General features: G+C 49.0%; 1 protein-coding gene across 2 annotated transcripts in view; it reads left to right on the top strand.

The window, feature by feature from the left end:
- Positions 1-10,035, top strand: part of Pecam1 (platelet and endothelial cell adhesion molecule 1) — a 62,827-nt gene extending 52,792 nt beyond the window's left edge. For both annotated transcript variants that reach the window (XM_059271992.1, XM_059271991.1), the window contains one exon: positions 8,883-10,035. In XM_059271992.1, coding sequence (XP_059127975.1) covers positions 8,883-8,902 — 20 coding nt within the window. In that variant the 3' untranslated portion in view covers positions 8,903-10,035. The remainder of the gene's footprint in view (positions 1-8,882) is intronic.
- Positions 10,036-25,968: the final 15,933 nt, after the last annotated feature.

The raw sequence follows: 25,968 nt of genomic DNA, 5'->3' as shown, positions 1-25,968 counted from the left end.
GAGCAGATGAGGTCCCTCCTTGCTACTGTTTCCACAAGTCCATGTCCTCAGTGGGCTGTCTGGAGAATCAGCTCCAACACTGAGTCTCTGGGATGAGTGGGGGTCTGGTCTTGTGCAAAGAGGCAAATCATCCTCCCCATCCACCCACGCTGCCTCCGTCTTGTGGTGAAACACACCTCTCACTGATGAAGAAGGCATTGACACGATCCTTCCGTGCAGGTCTTCCTATTCTCCTTGACTTTCTCTCTCCACTTCCAAACTTTTGGCCAAGGCCATATTCACAATGGCGGCCTGAAGCCAGGTACAGTGTGCATTCTGGCAAAAGGATGAGTCAAGATGAGCCTTACTTGGGAAAAAGGAAATGGTGGCCCTGTCCTTCAGGCAGTTTGGGCATGATGTCAAGAGCTGGAGCCACCCTCCCGCCTCCTGATCCTCCAGCCTCACTCCTGGGAATGGGCAGACAAAATAGAATGATCTAGAGAGCAGCTTTGCAGCCCAAGAGGATATTGGCGGCATTCTTTAAAACAGCAAAAACCTGGGAGCGACCTTTTTGTTTGTTTATTTATGTGTGTGGGGGGGTTCTATTTGTATGTTTGTCTGTGTGCCGTGTGTGTGTGTGTGTGTGTGTGTGTGTGTGTGTGTGTGTGTGTGTGTGGTGCCTGAGGAGGCCAGAGAGGTTGTTGAATGCCCTGGGACTAACGTTACAGCAGTTGTGAGCCACCATATAGCTGTTGGGAATCAAACTCCTCTGGAAGAGCAGGCAATGTTCTTCACCACTGAGGCACCTCTCCAGCCCCAGAACCCACCTTTTTAAAGTAGAGAACTGGTTAAGTAATCAGTTGTGCAGTCACTTAACTTGATGATGCAGCTATTTAGACAATTGTGTTTGAGAAGGTGCTTGAAAGTTCTATAAACCATAAAGTTCTACATCAAAGGATAGGGTAGAAAATGTCACAGGCCCTGTCATCATAATTTCCCTGGCCCTCTCCAGGGTACTCTACTCAGGACACCACTGGGGAAGAGGGAGAGGCCAACAGTGTGTGCAGGGTGGGAGCAGAGATCACTGTGAGATGCAACTTCCTAATTTCCTATTTTTATATATGAATTAAATGTTCCCCATTCTTTAAAAATATCTTTATTTGTTTTTTTGTTTTTTTTTTTTTTAGTTTTTTTTTTTGAGACAGGGTTTCTCTGTGTAGCTTTGCGCCTTTCCTGGAACTCACTTGGTAGCCCAGGCTGGCCTCGAACTCACAGAGATCCACCTGGCTCTGCCTCCCGAGTGCTGGGACTAAAGGCGTGCGCCACCACCGCCCGGCTAAAAATATCTTTAAAATATTTTATTCCGGCTGGGTGGTGGTGGCACAGGCCTTTAACCACAGCACTCGGGAGGCAGAGGCAGGCAGATCTCTGTGAGTTTGAGGCCAGCCTGATCTACAGAGTGAGATCCAGGACAGCCAGGACTGCTTCACTGAGAAACCTTGTCTTGAAAAACTAAGCAAGCAAGCAAACAAAAAATCAAAAATAAAATAAGGTGGTGGTAGTGGCACACATCTTTAGTCCCAGCAGAGGCAGTTGGCTGTCTGTGAGTCTGAGGCCAGCCTGGTCTACAGAACAAGTTCTAGGACAGCCAGGGCTACACAGAGAATCGCTATCTTGAAAAACCAAAAAACTAAAATAAAAAACAACTTTAAAATGTCAAATGAGAAGCCAGGCATAGAGCTATATGCCTTTAATCCCAGCATTCCAGAGAGCAGAGGCAGGTGGATTTCTGTGAGTTTAAAGAAAGCCTGATTTACACAGAGAGTTCCAGGATATCCAGAGCCATATACTGAGTTCCTGTCTTAAAAACAACAACAACAACAACAAAAAGGCACTGGGCCGTGGTGGCGCATGCCTTTATTCCCAGCACTTGGGAGGCCAGCCTGGTCTACAGAATGACTTTTGTTGTTGTTGTTTTTGGTTGTTGTTGTTGTTTACAAAAGTGTTCTACAGAACAGTGAACTATTTCCCAATTTGCCCAGGGTCTGCTTTCCACTAATTCTTCCCACCACCTCATTTTAACATGGCCTGTTTGAGACCAGGAGCCCTGGGCTCCTCCAGCAATCTCAACCAGCTCCAGGATTGGTTCTCTGTTCCTGTTTACACCATCACAGCTCAGCGTGTGATGAGAAGACAGTGGCATGCCTTAGTACTAACATGTCTGAGGTGGAGGCAGAAGGCAAGCCTGGACTAGAGTAAAATCTGTCTCTTGTTAGCTAAAGGAGCTTTAGGTCTTATATTTCAGTCTCTTAATTGTATCATGAGATGTCAAATGATTGATCTGGTAACATTTGCATTTGTCCACACACATTTTAAAATGTTCCCACACTGTCACAGAAGGGATAGGGTTCATGAGGGAGGGCCCTTCATTCCCTGAGGGTTTGTACAATTGATGGTTGATGAGGCAGAAAGATAACTCTTCCCTTGTATAGACACTGGTTAGGTGCCCATGCTCTTGTAAGTAACCCTGATGAAGCTCATTGGGTCACCCCCCCCCAAAAAAAAAGACATGGAAGCAGAAGAGGAGCTATGGGGAAAAGGAACTGTTTTGGGGTGGGGGGGAGATGATGTGAATGTGTGATCCAAACACAGTGTGAAAATGTCATGAAATCCATTGTATATAATTAATATATGCTAATAAAACTTTTTAAAGACAAAAAAAATAAGAAGACGGTCTCAGGCATAGCAATGCAGGCTTGAAAGGAGAGCTGGAGTTCAGGGCCAGTTTGGGCTACATATTAAGTCTCTGATGAGAGAGGGAGGAGGAAAAGAGAAAGAGAAGAGAGGAGGGGGTGGGGAGATAGGTCAGTTGGTCAGTGACAGTGTTTACACAAGAATAGGATTTTTTTTTTTTTTTTTTTTTTTTTGGTTTTTCGAGACAGGGTTTCTCTGTGTAGCTTTGTGCCTTTTCCTGGAACTCTCTTGGTAGCCCAGGCTGGCCTCGAACTCACAGAGATCCGCCTGGCTCTGCCTCCTGAGTGCTGGGATTAAAGGCGTGCGCCACCACCGCCCGGCAAGAATAGGATTTTAATCCTAGAACCCAAAGTGAAAAATTCAGGTGTAGTGGCACACACCTGTAGCCCTAGACCAGGGGAGGCGAAGACGGGCAGATCCCTGGAACTTGCAGACCAGCCAGTCTAGGCTACTTGGTGAGCTTGAGGCCAGTGAGAGGTCTGTGGAAAGAAAGGAAGAAAGACAGAAAAGAAGAGAAAAAGATGAACAGTTCTTAAGGAATGGCATCTGAGATTGACCTCTGGCCTCTCCACACACAGGAACATGCACACACATACACACACAGAGGAACACACAAGAAAGGAAGGAGTGGGGGAGGGTGAAGGGTTACGTTCAATCCATGCAGAACCCACTGCCTTCCGGTTCCCAGCCTCTCTGGGGCACCCGGCAGTACAGGGGTTACCAGAGCAGCTATTATCTTCAAAATGAGGAACTTGCCTCTGAATTGGCCTTTTGGGTCTGGGCGAAACTTCCAGCAAGACTTCTGCAGCCTTCAGTGGGCCCCTGGCTTCCTTTGTTTGGCTGGGTCTGAATTCTTGTTAAACAGAGTTCATTATGCTCGTGACAGACAGGAAGGCCGGCGCTGACATTCTTTGTGTGGAGGAAAGCTATCCATTTGAGGAAAAGAGGAAAGAAATGAACGGCTTTTTCCAGCCTGCACCCACCCGGGCTTCTGAAAGCACTGTTGGATTGGAAGGGGTGAGGGGGCCTATTTTATAGATGTAGAAACAGAGGCTTGGCTTGGTAAAAACAGCTTGCCCAGAATCACAGAGCCTAGAACAGAGCCCAAGTCCCCAAAAGTCCTGACCTATGCTCTGCCCTCAGGGTTAAGAAGTGACATGAGTGACAACTTTGCTCCTTAAGCAGTGGAGGACCCTGATAAAAATGAGTTCTCTGGCTGTCTGCATGGCTGCGTGTGTCTGTGGCCACCCAAGACAGGGCTGCGGCCTGGCAGTCAGCCCTCTGCAGAACCAACTTCTTACTTCGTCTGCCACCAAACGGGCCGCTCTGGACAACGGCTCTGAACTCCAGGCTAGTGGGGGAGTGGCTTTCCCTCAGCCCCCCAAATCTCCTCGGCTCCCAGGGTGCTCCAAATACTTGGGCTAAGTCCTACCCCTAAAATAATAAAGCCATTTGGCGGGAACTCAGGGGTTCCCAGCTGTCGAGAAATGAATTTTGAATCTTGAAGCAAATAGATTTTGTTTATGAAAGAAGTAGGCAGTTTCCCTAATAAGCAGCCGTGGGGGTCAGAAGAAAATTAACAGAATTGCCCAGCGGGGGAAATGGGAGGGGCTTCCTTCCTGAAATCAAACCTGGCGATCATTCCCTCTTGTTTAATGGCCCTTGCTTCTGAAAACATATTGGAGGAAATATCTGGACAATGAGACAGTCGCTCCGCCAGCTACTGACTTGGTATTGTTTGACTTGTTTTAATGGCACACGCTGACTTCATTTTTCCTCTGCCATTTCTGCCTTGTTTATAAATTGTGTTTGTGGCCCACGCAGACAGATAACGTGGACGAGAACAGCTTGTACTTAAAAGCAAGAAGTTGAATCTGGACCTGTTCGGGTCTCCAGATTTGGGAAGGAACCCTGACTCTTAGGGGTCGGGAACAAGACATTGCCAGTTATGGTTCCCTTTCCTCCTCCCCAGGGCCAGGAGGGGGCTTCACTGTGATAGGACCTGCCCCAGGAGTGGGGCTGAGCCTGCTGGAGAGGGGGGTCCCAGTTCTACAGCCTGCTTGTGGGTGACTTCCTCGAGCCTAAGCACCCTACCTATAAATTAGAGGTGGAGATAGTGATGATGGTGGTGATGATAATGATGTTGATCATAAGGATGATGGTGATGATAACGATGGTGATGATGATGGTGGTGATGATAAGGATGATGGTGATGATAACCATGGTGGTGATGATAATGATGGTGATGATAAGGATGATGGTGATGATAACGATGGTGATGATGATAAGGATGATGGTGATGATAACAATGGTGGTGATGATAAGGATGATGGTGATGATAACGATGGTGGTGATAATGATGGTGGTGATGATAACGATGGTGGTGGTAGTGATGATGATGAGAGGGATGGAGATGATGATGGTGGTGGTGGTGATGATAATGTTGGTGATAATGATAGTGATGATGACGCTGATGATAATGTTGGTGATGATGATGGTGATAATGATGATGGAAGGAATGTTGACATCAACAATAACATCTGCCTACTAGGATTTTCTTAAGGGTTAAACGAGACACTTTGCAAACGCCAAGCCATCATAGAAAACCACTTATCTTCTTTAAAGATCTCTTCCTCAAGTGCTCTGGCAACAGCGGGTGTGGTTAAGAGTTTACTTTATTTGGCTCTGAAATGCCCCCACCCACCCACACTCAGGGGAAACATACTCAAGGCTTAAGAGTCAACCAAAGTGAAATCTTGGCATAGGCCTAGGAGACCCACATTCAATCTTGAGTTGCCCTAGCTAGGTGCATAATCTGTATGTAAAATTCTATTTAAAAAACTCTGTGTGTGTGTGTGTGTGTGTGTGTGTGTGTGTGTGTGTGTGTAAATGCAGATGTGCACATGATGCAAGCAGGGTAACTTTCAAGAGTCCGTTCCCTCCGACTGAGGGATAGAACTCATGTAAATATTCAGGCTTGTGCCTGAATCTTACCCAGCCTCATTTCCACATCTGTAAAGTGGGTGACTTCTCAACCTAGATACTGCAGGGATTAAGTAAGCACTCAGCACACTCCTGAAAGTGCTTGTACTGGGTGCTCTCTAGTGCTCATACAGGGTGTTCTCTAGAAGTAGGAATTAGGGCTCCAGGAGAGGAGGTGGAATCAGAGGGCTTTTGGGGTTACTCAGCACCACATTCTGAGCAGAAAGCAGGGCAATCCCATAGCTGAACGTGGGTGGCTAACAGCAAGGCCAGTCCTCACTGTGGGTGTGTTAACCTTTACTTCAAAGTTCCTGGGGCCCTGCTGATGGCCCAGCCCTTCCTGTCTGTGGAGTTGGTCCCGCAGCGCTATCCAGAGTGTTGTTTGCCTCAAGAGAGGGAGAACAGAGGCGTCTGGGAGAGACTTGGTCTGGGGCCTACAGAAAGTCTGGACACGAGGATCACGAGGATCACGTCTCCCTTCTCTGGAGAGCGGAGGAAATGGCAGAAAGCGGCTGCCAGCGCTGGCAAGCCTCCAGCCCCCGGGGCCACACAGCTCTGTTGGCCATTTGTGCAGTTCTATCCTGGCAAAGGAAAGGGCTAGAGCCTTGGCCTTCTGGTTGAACCTCTCAGGTCTGCAGCGTGTTCTAAAAGCACCAGACCCAGCAAAACAAAATGGAGACCATCTCAGCTCCCCGCCAGGAAGCCAGGCAGCCTGGGTCACCAGGTTCCCAAGATGTCAGGCAACCTTTACGTCTTCTTTTGCTCCCACCTCTGTGAGTTCTACTTGTAGCAAGGTGTCTTGTGTCCACAGAGGGTTCAGAACAGTGGGCCCTGACGCTTCCTGTTCTCTGGGGTTCTCCATTCTCAAGGGCTCTCTGCTCCCAAATCTCCCAGCATACCCAGCCCCTTTTCTCTTCGTGTTTACAAAATCTTCCAAGTCAATTCAAGTCACACCTGTGATTGACTCTTGCTCAGTACATGGTGCCCTTGCTGCCTCCAGACTACTTCATAGCAATGTTGTTGATCTAGTAATTGGTAAAGGGTGGGGACAAGGCTCAGTGGGTCAAAACACTTGCATGGCAAGTGTGAGGACCTGAATTCAAATTCCCACAATCCATATAAAAGGCAGGTATCTGCCAGGGGGGGGGGGCAGTGGCGCACGCCTTTAATCCCAGCACTGAGGAGGCAGAGCCAGGCAGATCTCTATGAATTCAAGGCCAGCCTGGTCTACAGAGTGAGATCCAAGAGAGGCACCAAAACTACACAGAGAAACCCTGTCTCGAAAAACCAACAACAACAACAACAAAAGCCAGGCATCTGTAATCCCAGCATTCCTTTGCAGAGATGGGAGGTGGGGAACCCCTTAGAAGCTCTTGGGCCAGCTAGCAACAGTGAGCAATAAGAGACTTTGTCTCAAACAAGGTGGAAGGTGAGACTGTCCTCTGACCTCCACACGAACCCCACAGCGCACACACGTTCACACTCACACAACTGAATATACACACACACTGTCCACACACACACAGACAAAATCACTGATGGAACATGAAATCCTTGGGGCAGAGTCCATCCTCTTTGGTATAGAGAACAGCGCTGGGTCAGCTAAGGGTCCAGGTGCCCCGAGGTGAGTGGGTGACTCACGCTACCATTCAGAACTCTGTTTGTCGTCATTATATGACAGCCCAGGTTAGCCGGGAACTGTCTATACAGCTGAGAGTGGTCTTGAACTCTCGATGTTCCTGAATGCTGGACTGTAGCATTTGTCACCAGGCCTGGCTGTTTTTCCCCCCTTATTTATTTTTTTAGTTAGAGTAAAACATACACAACCTAAAATTAACCACTGTATTATTGTAAAATATATCTTTCAAGAGCTGGGGTGCGGCTCAGTGATGGAGCCCATGCCCAGCAGTATGAGGCCCTTCTCCGGCACTTAAAAAAAACAGTGAATTTGGTACCTGAGGTACATTCATATTGTGTAACTGTCGCCACAACAGTTCTCCAGAGTTTTTTCCTTAAATTCTTATTCTGCGTTTGTTTGTGCATATATACAGGCATACAAGAGTCAGGGACAGCTTTTGGGGGCTGGCTCTCTCCTTCAACCCTCTGGGTCTTGGGATTTGAACTCAGTTTATCAGCCTTGGCAGCAAGCTACCTTGACCCACTGAGCCATTTCACCAGCCCCTAGAAAGATTTGTGTGTGTGTGTGTGTGTGTGTGTGTGTGTGTGTACAGGCTAAGTGGGTGGTAGGTGTTATTTATCACTCTCCCTGAACCTGGGATGAACATATTTTTCACTAGACTGGAAGCCAGAAAGCGCTCCAGAGCTGAAATTAAAAGCTGTGTAGACCAGGATGGCTTTGAACTCACAAAGATCCATCTGCCTCTGTCAGCTGAGCACTGGGCTCAAAGGTGTGCGCCACCACTCCTAGCCAAAGTTTTTTTAATTAAAAGGCTGACCCAAGGACCTCAGATGGCCTGGTGACTCACACCTACAATCCCAGCCCTGGGAAGGCTAAGGCCAGAGGACCACTGACAGCCTCAGGCTGGCCCAGGCTATAGAGTGAGTTTCTGTCTCAAAAACAAAGGCAGACTGGAGAGGGGGTCTGTGTTAGCTAGAGGTCCTGAGGTCCTCGCTTGAGCCAGATGTGAGATCTCTGGGACCTGATGTTCCTCTCTGTGCAGGGTCTATGGGACACCACACTGGGTTCTCGTGGGTCCTTGATGCAGTGGCTTGCTACTGATGTGCCGTAAGAATGCAGGGGTGGAGACCGCAGCTCCTGAGGAGCAGGCGTGGAGAGGATGGAAGATGGGTTGGGACAACCATTGCTCTAGAAGTTGGCTTCCCAGAGGATGGCGGCGTAGTTGCCAGTGTTTTTGTTTGAGTCAAGATCTCATATATCCCAGGCTAGCCTAGAACTGGGCTTTGAACTTGTGATCCTCCTGTCTCTGCCTCCTGGGTGCTGGGATCACAGACACGTACCATATGTGGTGCTGGTGACGGAGCCTAGGGCCCCTTGCAACGCTAGGCAAGTACTGTACCCAAGGACCCACATCCCAGTCCCTCTGCAGTTCTCTTAGGCTGTATTGCTCCAATTTACACCTCTCTCCTCCGGGGGAATCTCTAGTCCTAAGGGCATGGCCTAACATGTCCTGTCTTCTTTCCTACAGAGAACGAAAGACTCCCTTGATGGAACTTAAGACAACCAAGACAGGTGCACATGCCTGAGAGGACGTCCGTGTCCCGAGAAGAGCAGCCGATTCCCGTATCCCAAGAGTCCTGTGCACTTATTTATGAACCGGCCCTGGCCCCACTGAAAATAGCAATTCCTCGGGCCAAACCATCCATCCTCAAATCCTCCCGCCTTATTAATGTTGGGTGTAAAGAGAATCAGAGGCACTGTTTAGTGGCCAGCCTGACCGACCTTCCAAGCTAGAAGCACCCTTGCAATTTGGAAGAGTGAGAGGAAGTTCGGGGTGAAGAAACCCCTGGGGTATTTTGAAGCTCAAATACTGTGTCTCAGAGAGACAAGGCGCTGTTTCGTGCACAGAAGCCGGTTTTTGTTCCAAATGGTCTGGACTCGGGAGTTAGGTTTTTTGTTTTTTGTTTTTTCTGTCTTTCTTTTTCCTTCTGGGCTGACCTTGTTCCTTGGAGGTATCGAGTGCTGCTTCACCTCGTCCCCTGGATGGTGGCTTCACTCCTTGGGGGTTGGGGGCAGCTGATGGGGAGCAACGCCTGTGGAGTGGGGGACCTGGAGTCAAGCCTCAAGCAGGCAATGCCAAAACTAGATTGGAGCGAGCACCGGTGACCTTCAACTGCTTTCCAGATCTTTCTTTTCCTCTCCCATGCTGAAGGCCTAAAGAGGAGAAACAGTTGGCTACAGCAAATGGTATTTTTTTTTTCTTAATAGTAAAAGGAAATGTGTACTTTTCTCACTAATTTTTCTTTATTTATTCCCTGCTAAAGAAGCAATCTCGGGCTAGAGAGATGGCTCGGTAGTTGGGAGCAGTGGCTGCTCTTCTGGTAGACCCGGGTTCAATTCCCAGCACCCACGGGGCAGCTCACAACTGTCCCTTGGAAAAAGACTGCTGGCCTGTTTCTCTCTAGTTCACAGAAAAAAAAAAAAAAAAAAGGAAGAAAGAAAGAAACAATCTCCTGAGGTCCCAGGCTGTTTGCGAGGGTGGCTTGAGGGAGGGATGGGAGCTGCCTCCATTTCGCTGTGGAACACTCATCCCTAACATTATCTTCCCTGTTTGCCTCAGCCACCCAGCTGCAGGACCCCTGAGGAGTGTTGTATTAAATAAAATGGATTTTTACTCTTCAGTGAGCTGTGAAGTGTCATCTTCTGAACCAGGCCACGTGCCAGGAGAATGAATAACTGTAGCCCTAAGGGACTCCCGCTGCCTCTGGTGTCGGAAGAACCAAGCTGTTCTGTCTGTGGGCGGAGCCTCATGTGGACCAATGGCGGGGTCGCTGGATTCTTTGCACTGTTCTGGGGGTCCAGCTCAAGTCCGTGCCTTTGCAAGGCAGGCGTTTTACCAACTTCTCTGTCATCCCAGCCTCCACCATGCTCTTTTGTTTCTCATTTTGTCTTGTTTTTATTCATTTTATTTTACTTTATTCTGTTTTATTTTGAGATGGGTTCTCACTATGTGTAGTTCATTAGTCCAGGCTGGGCTGGACTTGAAACGCATTATGTAGCCCAGGCTGGCCGCAAACTCTCGATCCTCTTGCCTCTCCCTCTAAAAGGCTGGACCATCTTTCATGCTTCTTCCTTCCCCTCCTCCTTCCATCCAGTTCTCTCTCACGTTCGTTCTCTTCTTCACATTCAATAGTCAGAACAGAGCCGAAGTGTGTGCCAGCTTACAGTTACTGATGAGTTCTACATTCCCAGTGGTTTATTCCAAAAGCCAATACACGGGATACTTTCTGTAAGGTTGTTTTCCGAATGTTTCACCCTTTGCAGATGATTTTTTTTCCAAGTGTTTACTGGTTTTAGGAAAAAGTCCCTCGACAAGGACTTTCTTCCTCCTGGCCTGGGTGTGGTTTTCCTGGACTAGCTTGGCACAGGCTGTCTGGTGTGGTACCAGCAATTGTTCCTTTAGTCTCTGGTGTACCAACCCTCCCTCCTCCAGCCTTGCGTTGTTGGGACCAGAATTTGCAACGTGAGGAAAAACTCTTCCCACTGTCAGGACCTTTACAGGGTCCCAGGAAAAGGAAGTGAGCCTGGACCGGATGCTGTCTCTAGAAGCTCCTCCATGCCACCATGTACTGACTAGAAGTGTGTGTGCCCGGCTGGAGATGTGGCTGCGTGGGTAGCGTGCTTGCCTGGCGTGCACTAGATCAGGAGGTAATGAGGCGGCAGCTAGGTTATTTTTTTCTAACAAACCCAATAAATACTTGGAAAAAATAATCCACTAAGGATCAAATACTTGCAGAAAGGAACTTTACAGATTTTTGGAAGTGCTGGGTTCTATTCCCCCCTCCATTCCCCCACTCTAATCCTCACTCCACTCCCCACTCCACTCCCCACTCCTCCCCCCACTCCTCCCCCCACTCCTCCCCCCACTCCTCCCCCCACTCCACTCCCCACTCCTCCCCCCACTCCTCCCCCCACTCTTCCCCCTACTCTTCCCCCCCTCCCCCACTCCTCCCCCCTCCCCCACTCCTCCCCCCCTCCCCCACTCCTCCTCCCACTCCTCTCCCCACTCCTCCCCACTCCTCCCCCCCACTCCACTCTCCACTCCTCCCCCCACTCCACTCCCCACTCCTCCCCCCACTCCACTCCCCACTCCTCCCCCCACTCCTCCCCCCACTCCTCTCCCCACTCCTCCCCCCACTCCACTCCTCCCCCCACTCCTCCCCCCACTCCTCCCCCCACTCCACTCCCCACTCTTCCCCCTCACTCCCCCCACTCCTCCCCCCACTCCTCTCCCCACTCCTCCCCCCACTCCACTCCTCCCCCCACTCCACTCCCCACTCCCCCCCACTCCTCCCCCCACTCCCCCCACTCCTCCCCCCACTCCTCCCCCCCACTCCACTCCCCACTCCTCCCCCCACTCCTCCCCCCACTCTTCCCCCCCACTCCCACGCTGCCCAAAACCAGGTGTAAAGGTTTTTTCTGATTGTCGGCTTGACATCCTAGAACCACCTGGGAAGGGAGTCAATGAGGAACTATCTAGATCTAACTGGCCTGTGAGCATGTCTGTGGGGGATTATTTTGACTGCCTTCCTCGATGTGGAAAGACCCAGCCTGAAAAGTGGGCAACACCATTCCTGTGTTTGCGCCTCTGGACTATGGAAGGCAGAGTGGCAGCTGAGCAGTACGCATGCGTACAATCATCTTCTCTGCTCTTGACCGTGGATGTGACTAGCCAGTCCAAGCTCTTGCCAACGTGACTTCCCGACTGTGAAGGGCCATAGCCTGCCACTGTGAGATGAGATAAATCCCTTTTATCCCCCCTGTTGCTTTTCGTTGGGTATTTTTTAAAAAATTTTTAAAGATTTGTTTATTTTATGTATGAGTGCTTGGACTGCATGTGTATTTTGTATATATGCACCGTGTGTGCCTGGTTCCTGAGGAAGTCAGAAGAGGGCATCAGATCCCCTGGAACTGGAATTATTGGTGGTTGTGAGCTGCTCCGTGGGTGCTGGGAATTGAACCCAGGTCTTCTGCAAGAACATGTGCTCCTAACCGCTGAGGTGTCTCTCCAGGCGCTCCCCCACATCAGAGGATTTTCTCAGAGCGATGGGAATGAGACAAAAACACCCAGTGTGATGACAGACACCTGTGCTTCTAGTACTGGGGAAGCAGAGGCAGGAGGTCAGAAGTTCAAGGTCAACCTTGGCTATATAGCTAGCCTGGGCTAAATGAAAGCCCCATTTCAAAACCAAAACAACGTCAGACTGTGTGTCCTGAGCCAAGATGAGTTTGTTTTGCTGGTAGCTTCTCTGGTAAGTTAGTTTCTGAAGAAAAGTTGACAAAAAGGCAAATTCTTTTTACTTATTTGTGTGTGTGTGTGTGTGTGTGTGTGTGTGTGTGTGTGTGTGTGTGTGTTTATGCACACACACCATAGTGCCTAGCTGGAACCAGAGGACAACATTCAGGAGTTTGCTTTCTACCATGTGGGTCCCTAGTAACTGATGTGGGAAGGCCCGCCCAGCCCATTGTGCAGCAGGTGGTCCTAAGTTGTATGAAAATTTTCAAGCCCAGCAAACCATGGAGAACAAGCCAGTAAGCAGGGCTCCTCTGTGGCCTCTGATTCAGCTCCTGCCTCCAGGTTCCAGACTTGAGTTCCTACTGACTTCTCTCAGCCGTGGGCTCTGACTGGGAAGTATAAGGTGAAACAGACTCTTTGCTTCCCCAGCTCTCTCTTGGCCATGATGTTTCTTTCAACAGAAGCATACTGAGCCATCTTACTGGCCCACACGTTCTTTTCACCCTGAAGCTTCTCCCTGGGGTCCTTCCAGTCCATCCTCTACCTCTGCACATTTGGAGCTTGGCTTATTTAGGAAGGATCCTGAAAGTATAGACGTAAGCCAGGCAGGATTTCTCTGGGCACTTGTGAAACAGAAGGTATCAAACCCTTTGGTAATGGACTTTTATTATTATTATTATTATTATTATTATTATTATTATTAATGCATGCTGCCCAGTGTGGGTGCTGGGAACTGAACTCAGGTCCCCTGAAACAGCAGTAAGTGTTCATATCATCTGAGTCATCTCTCCAGCCCACAACTAATTCTCTTGAGAACTAAATTAGGGTCCCATGAGAACTACCTTAATTCCTTCAGAATTCAGTACCCTCAATGGTGGGGTCTGGTGAGGGATCTAAACAGCCCCCACCAGGACCCACCTCTTCTCAATATCACCACCATGCTTCCAACACATAAATACTTGAGTCACTCAGACCATGTCCACCTTAGCAAAGGCTGAGGCCACTGAACACTTGGTGAGTTCAAGTCTCAGGCCTGCTTACAGCCCCAGATTGTCAAATTGGTAGAACCAATGCCAGATGAAAAAAAGCACATGGAGGGCTGGGGTGAGCTGCAGGTGGGATAAGGAAAGACGGAGTGGTAGGGGCCACTTTAAGACATAACCACAGTGACTTCTGCTCATCAAAAAGCCACCAGAAGCTGGCTGTGGTGGCACATCCCTGTCATCCCAGCACCTAGGAAGCTAAGGCAAGGGAATTACTGTGAGTTCAAGGCCATCTTGGGCTACATCGGGAGCATCAGGCCAGCCAAGGCTCCTTAGCAAGACACTGTCTCAAATACGTAAATAAACAGCTGGAGAGACGGCTTGGTGGTTAAGAGTGCTTGCTGCTCCATCATGAGGATCTCAGTTCGGATCCCAGCACCCACATCAAGCAGCTTTTCACAGTCTGCAACTCCAAAAAATCTGAAGCCCTCTCCAGGCTTCTGCAGGTACCTACACACACATGTACACATACACCTCCACAGACATACACCCACACCTAAATAAAATAAAATAGGGAGATGATTCAATGGTTAATAGCATTGCTCTTCACACACACACACACACACACACACACACACACACACACACACACCCGAGACAGAGTTTCTCTGTGTAGTTTTGGTGCCTGTCCTGGAACTCACTCTGTAGACCAGGCTGGCCTTGAACTCACAGAGATCCGCCTGGCTCTGCCTCCCAAGTGCTGGGATTAAAGGCCTGCTCCACCACTGTCCGGCTACACTGGCTATTCTTGCAGAGGACCTATGTCTGGTTCCCAATACCCACGTGACGGCTCACAACCTTCTGGAACTCCAGTTGTAGGGGATCCGAGGCCCTCTTCTAGCCTCCAAGGGCACCAGGCACACACCATACATATATATGCATAGAGACAAAACAGTCATATACATAAAATAAGTCTTTTCAAAATAAACAAACAAAAAGAACCCCAGACAGAAAGCAAAATAAATAAATGCCCCAGAAAATCTTAAATAGAAAAAAAATGTAAAAGACCAGGAGTATATAAAATAGATACTGGCTGGGCAGTGGTGACGCACACCTTTAATTCCAGCACTCAGGAGGCAGAGCCAGGTGGATCTCTGTCAGTTCGAGGCCAGCCTGGTCTACAGATTGAGAGTCAGAACAGGCACCAAAACTACACAGAGAAACCCTGTCTCGAAAAACCAAAATAAATAAAATAAAATAGACACTGATATTTATTTAAGGATATTGATTAGTGCTATGTGCTGTGGTATATACCTTTAGTCCCAGCATTCAGAAGATGGAGGCAAGTGGATCTCTATATATGTTCAAGGCTAGCCAAGGCCACATAGCTGGGTGTGGTGGGACATGCCTGTAATCCCAGCACTGGGCAGGCCAAAGCAGACTGCTTCAAGATAGAGGGCATCCTAGGCTACAGTGTGAGCCCAAAGGCGGGAGGAGAGTCTGGGACTGGAGGGATTCTCGGCCGATGGCTAAGAGCTCATACTATGACTATTGCAGAGGGCCCAAGGGAGCTGGAGGAATCAGTGATCCATGTCTTCAGATGCCTTCCCCAAACTCCTTCATTCAAAGGGTGCCCTGCTGACCCACCCAACAGCAGTGGAAATGTAGAATCTCCGGGCACATTCTGTGTCTACCAAAGCGAGACCTGGGTGATTCGTGAGAAGTCCTTCTGGAAAGGATGCCGCGTGTCTTTACAAATATACAGACGCTTCCAGCATCTTTCCAAGCTCGTCTGGTCCGCAAAGAACAGGTTTGCCGGTTTAAACAGCTCTTTCCCAAGGGCCTTTGAGGATCACGGGATGCCAAGATCGCCACCTGGTGGCAGAGTGTGTTAATAACATTTACCCTCCTAGGTCACAATCCTGAAGAATTTGAGGGTCATATTTAGCACAGTAGTCTTGGCCTTTTCAAAAAATGTGATTTTTTAAAAAAGCATCTCATGTAGCCCAGGCTTGCCTTGAATTCTATATGTAGCTGAGGATGACCTTGAAGTCCTGATCCTCCTCCTCCCTCCTTTTAAGCTCTGGAATTACAGTTTATGTAATTAAATCCCTGGGGATCTAACCAGGGCCTCCTGCAGGCTAGGCGAGTACTCTACCAACCGCCGTACGACCCCGACCCTGTAATGGTTACTCAACTGGACGGGTTTAGGATTGCCATGGAAACACCCCTGAGTGGGTCTATGAAGTTGGTTTCAGAAAGATTTAATTGAAGAAGACTCACTTTGACTCCATGGGTTGGGGTCCTGGATTGAATAAAATGAAGGTGAGGGGCTGTTAAGATGCAGCAGCTTGCTACCAAGGCTGACGGCCTGTTGGATCCTGGGACTTAGAAGATGGGAGGAGAAACCACTTCCTCCCAATTATCCTCTGGCCTCCACATATCCACCTCCTCTCTACGTAAGATAAACAACATAATTAATAGAAAAGAAAAAGAAAAGGGATCTGAGAACCTGCATTGGCCTCCGTCTGCTGCTGGATTTCAAGCAGGACTGACCAGCTGCTCGTGTTCCCGCCACTGTTCTTTCTCTGGTGTGAGACCCTCAAAATGTGGACCACAGCAAACCCTTCCATGGGGGGGCTTCTGTAAGGCATCTTGTCACGGCAATGTGGCAAATAAGTAATACAGATGCCACGTCAGAAAAGACCAGAAGGACTGAGCAAGGGTCCTATGTCAAAAAAGACTAAAGAAACCCAAGCACGGTGGCAAGTGGGATTTCAGCACTGGGAAGCTGGGACCGGAGGATGATGAGCTTGAGGCTGGCCTGGGCTACCAGTACATCGGTAAACAGATAAATAAATAAATGAATGAATGACTAAATAGATAAATAAATAGGTAGATAATTAGGACTATGGAGATTGCATGCATCCATGTAACACAAGACCCTGGGTTGGTCCCGGACTTTAAAAACAAACCGCTGGTGAGAAGACACATCTGGTAAGGGAGGAAGAAGGGGAGGAGGGGGAGGGAGGAAGGAGGGGAGGAGGAGGGAGGAAGAAGGGGAGGAGGGAAGAAGGGGAGGAGGGGAGGGAGAAAGAAGGGGAAGAGGGGGAGGGAAGAGGGGAGGAGGAGGGAGGGAGGAAGGAGGGGGGAGGGGGGAGGGAGGAAGGAAGCTACATTTGGTGGCACAGGCCTTTAATCCCAGCAACTCATAAGATTTAGGCATGAGGATCTTGAGTTCAAGGACAACCTGGACCATTTAGTGAGATCCTTCCTCAGAATAAAGAGTAAAGAGAGGGCTGAGTCACTGAGTGGTGGTGACACATGCCTTTAATCCCAGCACTCACGAGGCAGAGGCAGGAGGATCTCTAAGTTCAGGACCAGCCTGGTCTAGCCAGGGATACACAGAGAAATCTTTTCTCTAATAAAACCTAGGGGGAGAGAGGGCTGAGGTGTGAGAGCCTGGGTTCAAGTCCCAGAGCCAAGGAGAAGGGGGAACCCAGGGCCTGCGGCTCCAACACCACATCTGTGGTGACCTTGACTTCCCCTACAAGGTCATGTCCGCAGCTCTGGCTTTTTCTCATATGCCGATGATTAGCATGTGAGCAGGTGCAACTCTGGGGAGATGATGGGTCGCTGCCATGCGCTGTGAGGGGCTGGCAGTGGGGGGCTGGCAGTGGGGGGCTGGCAGTGGGGGGCTGGCAGTGGGGGGGCTGGCAGTGGGGGGCTGAACAGCGCCCTGGGTGTCACAAAACAGCTCTTTTCTTTATCCAGAGTCAGGATTGTTAGTTCTCACAGGCTCTCCATATGTCCAGAAAGAGCTCAAGCTGGACTACAGGAGGATTTCTGGCGGTTAGATAAAAGCCAGCATTCCTCAGGAACTTGAGAAACAGGTTTTCTGTCCCCCAAGAGGAGTCATTTCCTTTACCTCTGGCAGAAGGGACATGTGGCTCTCCTGTTGACATATACCTGCCTATCAGCATATCAAAGTCCATGCTGGCCTCCAGGCTCCCTCAGTATCACGAGTACCTGTTATACATTTCTAAGTCGCACTCACATCCTACTCTTCTCACCTCCTCCTCCACTCTAAACTCCCTCCACCTCAGGGGCTCCCCTCCCCCCAGCCACTCACTATTCCCTCTCTCCACTCCTGGCTTTGCTCTCTCGACTCTCAGATAGCCCTGGCCACGTCCAGTCTGTCTTCTCTCTCTGCTCTGGACTCTTTCAGATCTCTCTCTCTCCACCCCTTCTTCCCCCTCTCTCATTCACAATAAAAGCCTTCCCCCCTTAAGACTTCCTAATTGTTTTAGGAATGACCGAGCTGGGCGGTGGTGGTGCACGCCTTTAATCCCAGCACTCAGGAGGCAGAGCCAGGTGGATCTCTGTGAGTTCAAGGCTAGACTGGTCTACAGAACGAGATCCAAGACAGGCACCAAAACAACACAGAGAAACCCTGTCTCAAAACAAAAACAAAAAACAAACAAAGAGACACCATGATTATGGCAACTCTTACAAAGGAAAAAGCATTTAATTGGGGGTGGGTTACAGTTTCAAGGTTTAGTCCATTGTCACCATAGTGGGACGTGATGGTGTGTAGGCAGACACAGAGAAGGAGCTGAGAGCTCTACATCTTGATCTGGAGGCAACAGGAAGTGAACTGAGACACTGGGTGTAGCTTGAGCATAGGATACCTCAAAGCCTACCCACACAGTGACACACTTCCTCCAACAAGGCCATACTTCCTATTAGTGCCACTTCCTGTGAGTTTATGGGGGCCAATTACCTTCAAACTCCCACACAAGTTTTCTCTTATTTTCAGACTTTGGTCATCAGCTAAGCAGAAGTATCAGGTGCTGGAGGCTGAGTGGGGCGACTCAGGGTAAACAAACACTACAAGAGAAGGCCTCTCATGGGCTGAGAGAAGATTGAGTATAAGAGTCAGGAGGGTGCCCCACTGAAGGCTGAGTGAGTCAGGCACAATGCATGCTCCTCTGTCTGCAGCTCTACCATTGTGGGCGGGTTGATCACTTGTGGGTGGGGCTGAGGTTTCTCTTTGTCAGGGTAGAGGATGCCCAGGCTCACATCTTCCTTGGCCTCCTTATGTAGGGGTGGATGGGACACACAATCCCAGCCCCCTTGTGCTCAGAGTACCCAGGCAGCTGCAGGCTTGATGCATTCATGTGCTAAGCCCCTCTATAAGTCCTTGCTAGAAAAATGACCCTGAGGAAGGAGCCCTGAGGCAGGATCCTGTCTGTGGCAAGTTGTCCCTGAGCCCAGGGCTGTCTTGAGCACCTGCCACTCCTCCAGAGAAAGGATTGGTCTCTGCACATGCCTTCGGGGTCCAGAGAGAGAACACAGTAAGATGAAGGTGAACCTCAGGTTTAGGGGTCCCCTTGCATTTCCCTCAGGCTTTTACAGCCAGCTTTTACCCAAAGGGTTGAGGAGACCCTTTGGCCCTCCATACTCTTCTTATCCCAGCCAATCAGCTTCCTTTCTTTCCTGCCCATTAACCCAGGCTTGCTCTGCCCAGCCCCCAGCTCCACCTGTTTCTGCTGATAACCAAGTCCGACTGCCACGTCTTATACTTTCTCCTGCCTTATACTTGGTTCTTTCAAAGAATAAACTCATTTACATCCACCTTACTCTACCATGTGTGGTAGGCCTATTTTATAAATGAAGTTCAGGAGGTCCCCCCCCCCATGTATCCATGGTTACACAACTGGATGGGGGAGGAGTCACAACCCACTCACTTCTCTTCCCCCAACTCAATTGTGGCACGGCCCCTCAGGCTTAGAAGCTATTCAGATTTTCACAGCCGCTGGAAACCAGAGCCAGAGAAGATGGTGAATTCTGTTGATGGTGAGTTTCTGTTTTGAGACTCCCCCCTATCCCCAAAAAAGCCATGGAGTTTATCCCAAGGGACCTCCATCGGGGGGTTCCCAGGTTGGCTATTCAAGAGAGAGTTCCAGAAACAGAACCTGGTCAGTTTATTCTGAACTCCCAGTCTCTCAGACCAAGCCACTCACATGTCTTCTGGCTCCCGTGTCTGGGAAGATTATCTGGATTATTCCTGAGTTCCCACTATGTGCTAGGCATATAGAAAATCCCTCAGGTCTAGTGGAAGAACACATGAACAGAAAGGTTCCCGCCCTCAGAAAGCACCCTGGAAGGGGGGGGGGTAGCTGAGATAGACCAGAAACCGCAGGTGAGCCTGGAGGGAGGGGCTTGCCTGTAGAAATGCAGCCGAGAGTCAAGCAAGACTGCTCTGAGAAGGTGACATTTAGGGTGGGAGTGGGGTAACGGCTTGACGTCTTCAGAGTCAGCTCCAGCTGAATGAGCTACAGGAGATGGTAACAGCACTGGCTTACTCCATTAGGCTTTGAAAGGCAGACGAGCTGATGGTGTAGCTCAGTGGGTAGAACGCTTACTCAGCATGCACAGAGCCCTGGGTTCAACCCGCAGCATGACATAAAACCAAATGTGGTGGCTCACACCTAGAACTTGGGAGTTGGAGACGGGAGGATCGGGAGTTCAATGCTAGCCTCAGTCACATAGCAACTTTAAGGCCAGCCTGGGCTACATGAGTTGTTGCTTTTTTGGGGGGAGGTTGTCTTATTTTATTTATTTAAGGCACTTAGCAGTAGGTGCTGATCCTGAGGGGTTGATAGGTAGACCAGGCTGGCCTTGAGATCTGCCTTCCTCTGCCTCTCGAGTGCTGGGATTAAAGCATACACCACCACGCCCGGTTTACACTTGGTTTTGAGTGTCTCAAATGGGTGAGGCTCTGCTGGTAAATTTTTATATCAACTTGACACAAACAAGGAGCTTCTGGGAAGATGGAATCTTCGAGAAAATGCCTCCATAGGATTGACCTTTAGGCAAGTCTGAGGGGCGATTTTTTGGATTGATGATTATTGTGGGTAGGTTTTCCCACTACAAGTAGTGCCATCCCTGGGCAGGTGGTGCTGGATGGTGTAAAAAGGAGGTGGGGCAAGCCATGAGGAGCGAGCCCGTGAACAGCACTCCTCTATGGCCTCTGCATCAATTCCTGCCTCTAGTTCCTGCGCTGATGCCCCTCAAAGATGGAGTGTGACCTGAGACTTGTAAGCTGAAATAAACCCTTTCCTCCCCAAGTTGCTTTTGGTCATGGTGTTTTATCACAGCAGTAGAAACCCTAAGATTTGTGGTGGCCCAGAGACCCATGGGAAGCACTCACCACATACACACACTCACATAAACTCAAAATGGCTTTTTGTTTTTCAGAAGGTCGAGATGGCCTACATATGACCGTTGACCTCATTTGAGAAGTTCCTGTCTGGTCTAAAGGAAGCTCCATTTCTCCAAATTCCAAAAGGCAGAAGGGACAAATGGCTACTTGTGGTACCTATTAGCATACCAAAGCTCATGCTGGCCTCCAGGCTCCCTCAGTACCACAAGTACCTGTTACACATTTCAAAGCCCAGGCTAGCATCCTGGCCCTTCTCACCTCCTCACTCCCCGACCCTAAACTCCCTCCAGCTCTCTGGCCTCTCTCCCCACAGCTACTCATTCTCCTTATGACCCTGCCATTTTAGCTGTGCTCTCTTGGTCTTCCTCTCTCTGTCTCTCCTCCCCCTCTCCCTGTCCTCCCTCTCCCCACGGTCCTCTCTTTCCCTCTGTCTTGCTCCTGCTTCTCTCCTGGGCACCTCCAGTCTGCTGGCCCTGTTTAGTCTCCTACTTTCTCTCCTTGCTCTGGACTCTTCCAGGTGCCTCTGGCTGTGCTCTCCCACACATCTACAGTAAAACCCTTCCCATTGGCCTAGCCATAGTAGCATTTGCCTTTAATCCCAGCACTTGGGAGGCAGAGGCAGGCAGATCTCTGTGAGTTCGAGGCCAGCCTGGTTTACAGAGCGAGTTCCAGGATAGGCACCAAAACTACAGAGAAACCCTGTCTCAAAAAACCAAAAACCAAACAAACAAAAACAAAAACTAACTAACCACCACCAACAACAAAACCCTTCCTCTTAACCAAACCATGGACTGGTCATGTCCTTACTTTATACAGTTCCTTTGGTCAAGGGTGGGTCATTATTGAACATCTGAATGGATATTACCCTTCTTTGCACTTAGTTATAGCACAATTCTCTCCTTCTAGAAATTTCTCTTTGCCTATTCTTTAGTTCCTGGAGCCCCTCTACTCCTGGAGCAGAGCAGAGTGGTGGCCTTTTCCATTCTGAACAAGAATGAGCTACCAATGCCAGGTGGTGATAGGGAACATCTTTAATCTTAGCACTTGGGAAAGACAGGCAGGCAGATCTCTGCGAGTTTGAGGCCAGCCTGGTCTACAGAGGGAGTTCCAGGACAGCCAGGGCTACACAGAGAAACCCTGTCTCAAACAAACAAACAAACAAACAAACAAACAAACAAACAAACAAAACAAAAAGAATGAGCTGCTTTGTGGGGGCTTCTCTCTCCAGGGCAGCTGCACCCAAACACTGTTCGTGGCTCATGCTAAGCAAGTACTCTACCACTGAGCTGTATCCAAGCTCCATGGTAGACACAAACTTTGGGAAATTCTACCTGGGACACCTTGCTTGCCACAGTTGGATGAAGAGGAAAGGTGGGAAAGGAGGCAGCTAAGAACCTGGAAGGAACTTTGGGCACAGCCGTGGGCCTTGGCAGCCCTGCCCCGCTGGCCCCGTGAGCCTCTCTGTGAAATTGTTGTCTGCTGAGGGAGCCTGTCGCTTAGATAAGTGGACGAGGAGGAGGGACTTTGCTGGCTTCATCTGAAGTGGGAAGGGAGCCTGGAAAAGCATATGAAGGGTGCTCCCAACACTGGCAAAATTACCAACCATGCCTTGTAATTCCCAGCCTCTGCAACAGGCAAAGAGTGAGTCTGCACGTTCCAGGATTGATTAAACAGTAATTAGGCTTCAAAAGCTCGCAAAATGCCTCCCTTTCAAAAGCTCCCAGCTAGGCAATTTTTCTCTCACATTTAATAGCGACTATTCTTGTATTCTTTTCTGCCCAAAGTGGCCATAATTGTTGGGGGGCTGACAAAACCAGCACCCTAGGATGCTGCTTGCAGTGAAGGATGTGCAGCAGCTGCTCGTGGGGAAGATTCAGGGACAGTTTATCCTACAGATCAGGAAACCCTTCTCTGGCTCAGTGACTCCATCTCTTGGAAACTCTCCTAAGGTGAAAAACAAGGCTGGGGTGTAACTCAGCTGGCACACAGGAAGCCCTGGGTTCAAGTCCAGCCCTTGGGAGGTGGAGGCAGGAGGAACAGAAGCTCACAGTCATCCAGGGGTACAGCCTGGGCTACATAAAATCCTGTCTTGGGGCTGGGAAGATGGCTCAGTGGTTAAGAGTACTGGCTGCTCTTCCAGAGGACCTGGGTTCAATTCCCAGCACTTACATGACAGCTCACAACTGTCTGTAACTCCAGTTCCAGGGGATCCAAACCTCACACGGACATACATGTAGGCAAACACATGAATGCACATGAAATAAAAATAAACAAAAAAATTGTTTTCAAAGCCCTGTCTCAAGGCAAAAAAAATAGATCCAGAAATGAAGATTTATGCATGAAGACCTTGGTTATTGTACAAAAACATTGGTAATCACTTAAGCAGTGCCTCCTAAAGAGATATGGGCCATTTACTTTGTGTGTGTGTGTGTGTGTGTGTGTGTGTGTGTGTGTGTGTGTGTGTCTTTCTCTGTCTTTGTCTCTGCTCTCTCTCTCTCTGTCTCAGTCTCTGTGTCTCTGCCTCTCTGTCTCTGTGTGTGTTTGCGATGTGGCATGGGTAGACTCTGGACTTCTAAAAAGTACAATCAATATGGTAGACACCCGAAAGGTTCTGAGTGATTGTTGTCACCATTATAATCTTGTATTTATTATCTTTAGAAAGTTGTAGCTTAAGCTGGACATGACATCGTATGTCCTTAATCCCAGCACAGGGAGGGCAGAAGCAGACAGATCTCTTCATGTTCAAGGCCAGCCTAGTCTACATAATGTGTTCCAGGACAGCCGGAATGACGTAGTGAGAACCTGTCTCAAAAAACAAAACAAAACAAAACAAAAAGCTGCAACTTGGACCCAGCCAAGTTCAGGGTTGGAGGTCAGGAAGCTGTGGAATATGCTGCACAATTAGTCAGGTTGATGAGGTCAAAGTCAGTAAGGCTAAGGCGGAGACCCCGAGCTGTGAGAGAGCCCTGAAATCTGCAGGACTTGGTGACAGGGCACCTGTGACCCTAGGGGTGCCAGGGGTCGGGTGGGGAGAGGATTAGACAGAGCACAAAGTCCAGGCAGAGAGGCACCGAAACCATGGCTCTAGGCCTCTTTCAAACTCTGCTTCTCTGGCAGTGACTTGGGCAGCTCTAAATGCCACTCCTTGAATTGTTTATTTTTCTTAGAACTGTAGTCAGAATGATTGCTTCCGTTTTCAAAGAGCAATTTATTTTGTTTTTCTTTGCCCGACTGGAGTTTTATTATGCCTTTCCTCCAGCCTGTGACAACAGAAGGAGGAAGAATACATTTTAGACCCTTGGCTCTCTTCCTGGAAGCTACCGCGTATGTCCGTCCGAGGATGTAGATGGCTGTCGTCCTGCTGCTGAGGAGCCCGGCTGGGGGTGACAGTGTCGCCTTCCGAATGGATGCTGGTGGTACATCAGTGTTTTCCAACTGGGAGACGTCAGCACACCTTCTTGTGAGTGGTGGCAACAGAAAACATTTCCAGGCATTTTATGTGAGGTCGATTCTACCCTCCAACACACAGGAAAGACGGGTAAAAAGAAGGTCATTTTTCTCTTTACTTAAGATTTCTTTCTTTACTTTTTGGCTTTTTTGAGACAGGGTTTTTCTGTGTAGCCCTGGGTGTCCTGGAATTCACTCTGTAGACCAGGCTGGCTCCAAACTCACAGAGATCTGACTGCCTCTGCCTCTAAGTGCTGGAATTAAATGCATGTGATACCACCACCCTGCTTATTTAAGATTTCTTAATCAAGGTTCTATTTTTTTTCTTTATGTATTTGGGTGTTTTGCCTGTCTGTGTGTGTACTGTTACACCCAGCCCCTTATGAACCACAAGGAAGGAGAAAGACAACATTATGGGTTCCAAAGACTTTAATAAATCACTACATACATGGGTGGCTGATCGGTCAGGGCCGCAGGACAAGGACCCAGGAGCCTTGTTTCTCCTGGCAGCAAAGCAGGGACAGAATTGGGGTTAACAAGCAAACACCACAAACATTTGTTGCCAAGTTACAGTTACAATTTTCACCAATCAGGAATCAAAGATTAGGGACTTTCCTTGTGTGTTCCATCACTGTCAACCAACATACAATGCAAGCTTCTCAGTCCGACCAATCAGGTTTGTTTGTTCTTTCTGTTGTTAGGAACAGCCGTAATGTTTCTAGAGAACTAAAGATGCATGACGACTATATTTCTACATTCTAAGGAGGTTGGTCAGCCACGGGGAAGTTCTCAGCTCCCCCAGGGCTCGGGAACCTGAGCTCTATTTCACTCTTCAGGTAAAATGGAGTCTGAAGTCAAAATGGTCGTACTCAGGCCAAGGAGCTTTCACCTGTCCCCTTCAACACCACTTGCATGCCTAATTATTTCATAATTCCTCGGCAGTTGTCTTTGTGTTTGGAGGGCTATGGCAACAGGTTAGCACAGACGGCAGAGCTGAAAGCCATGGGGAGTTCTCTCTCTACTACTGGGCCGGGAAACCCCAAATCAGTAGCATCACAGGGCGGAGGCCACCTTGTCATCAGGCTCCCAAGTGACCCCTCTGGATGCTCAAGGAGAGAGTCAGCGCCTCACCTGTTGATCTTATCCTGTATCTCAAGCAGGCCCTGTCTGTCCTGGAACTCAGTCTGTAGACCAGGCTGGCCTCTGCCTTTCAAGTGCTGGAATCAAAGGCGTAAACTACTGCCATCCAGTCCAGCCTTGAACTTTTGATCCTCCTGCCTCAGTCTTTATAGTAGCTGGGACTACTGACCTATGCAACCACTCTTGGCTTGATTTTTGTTTTTGTTCTTGTTTGTTTAAAGACAGGGTCTTAGGATGTAGCCCAGGCTAGCCTTCAGTTTGAAATCCTTCTGCTTCAGTTTCCTGAGTGCTGGGATTGCAGGCATGTATCAACTTGTTCTGCTAAAGGTCAGCATCTTTTTCAACATTAAAGAGAAATTAAGCATTATGTGTATATGTGTGTGTGTGCATGTGGGTGTGTACATGTATGAATGCAGGTGTCTAGAAGAGTGTTGGATCCCTGGAGCTGAGAGTTCCAGGTGGCTGGGAGCTGCCCCATGTGGGTTCTGGGAGTCAAACGTGCATCTTCTGGAAGAGCAAT

The sequence above is a fragment of the Peromyscus eremicus genome, chromosome 8a (assembly GCF_949786415.1).
Source record: "Peromyscus eremicus chromosome 8a, PerEre_H2_v1, whole genome shotgun sequence".
NCBI classification, from domain to species: Eukaryota; Metazoa; Chordata; class Mammalia; order Rodentia; family Cricetidae; genus Peromyscus; species Peromyscus eremicus.
Note: the sequence above shows the minus strand (reverse complement) of the source record. Positions and strands in the feature narration are given on the sequence as shown.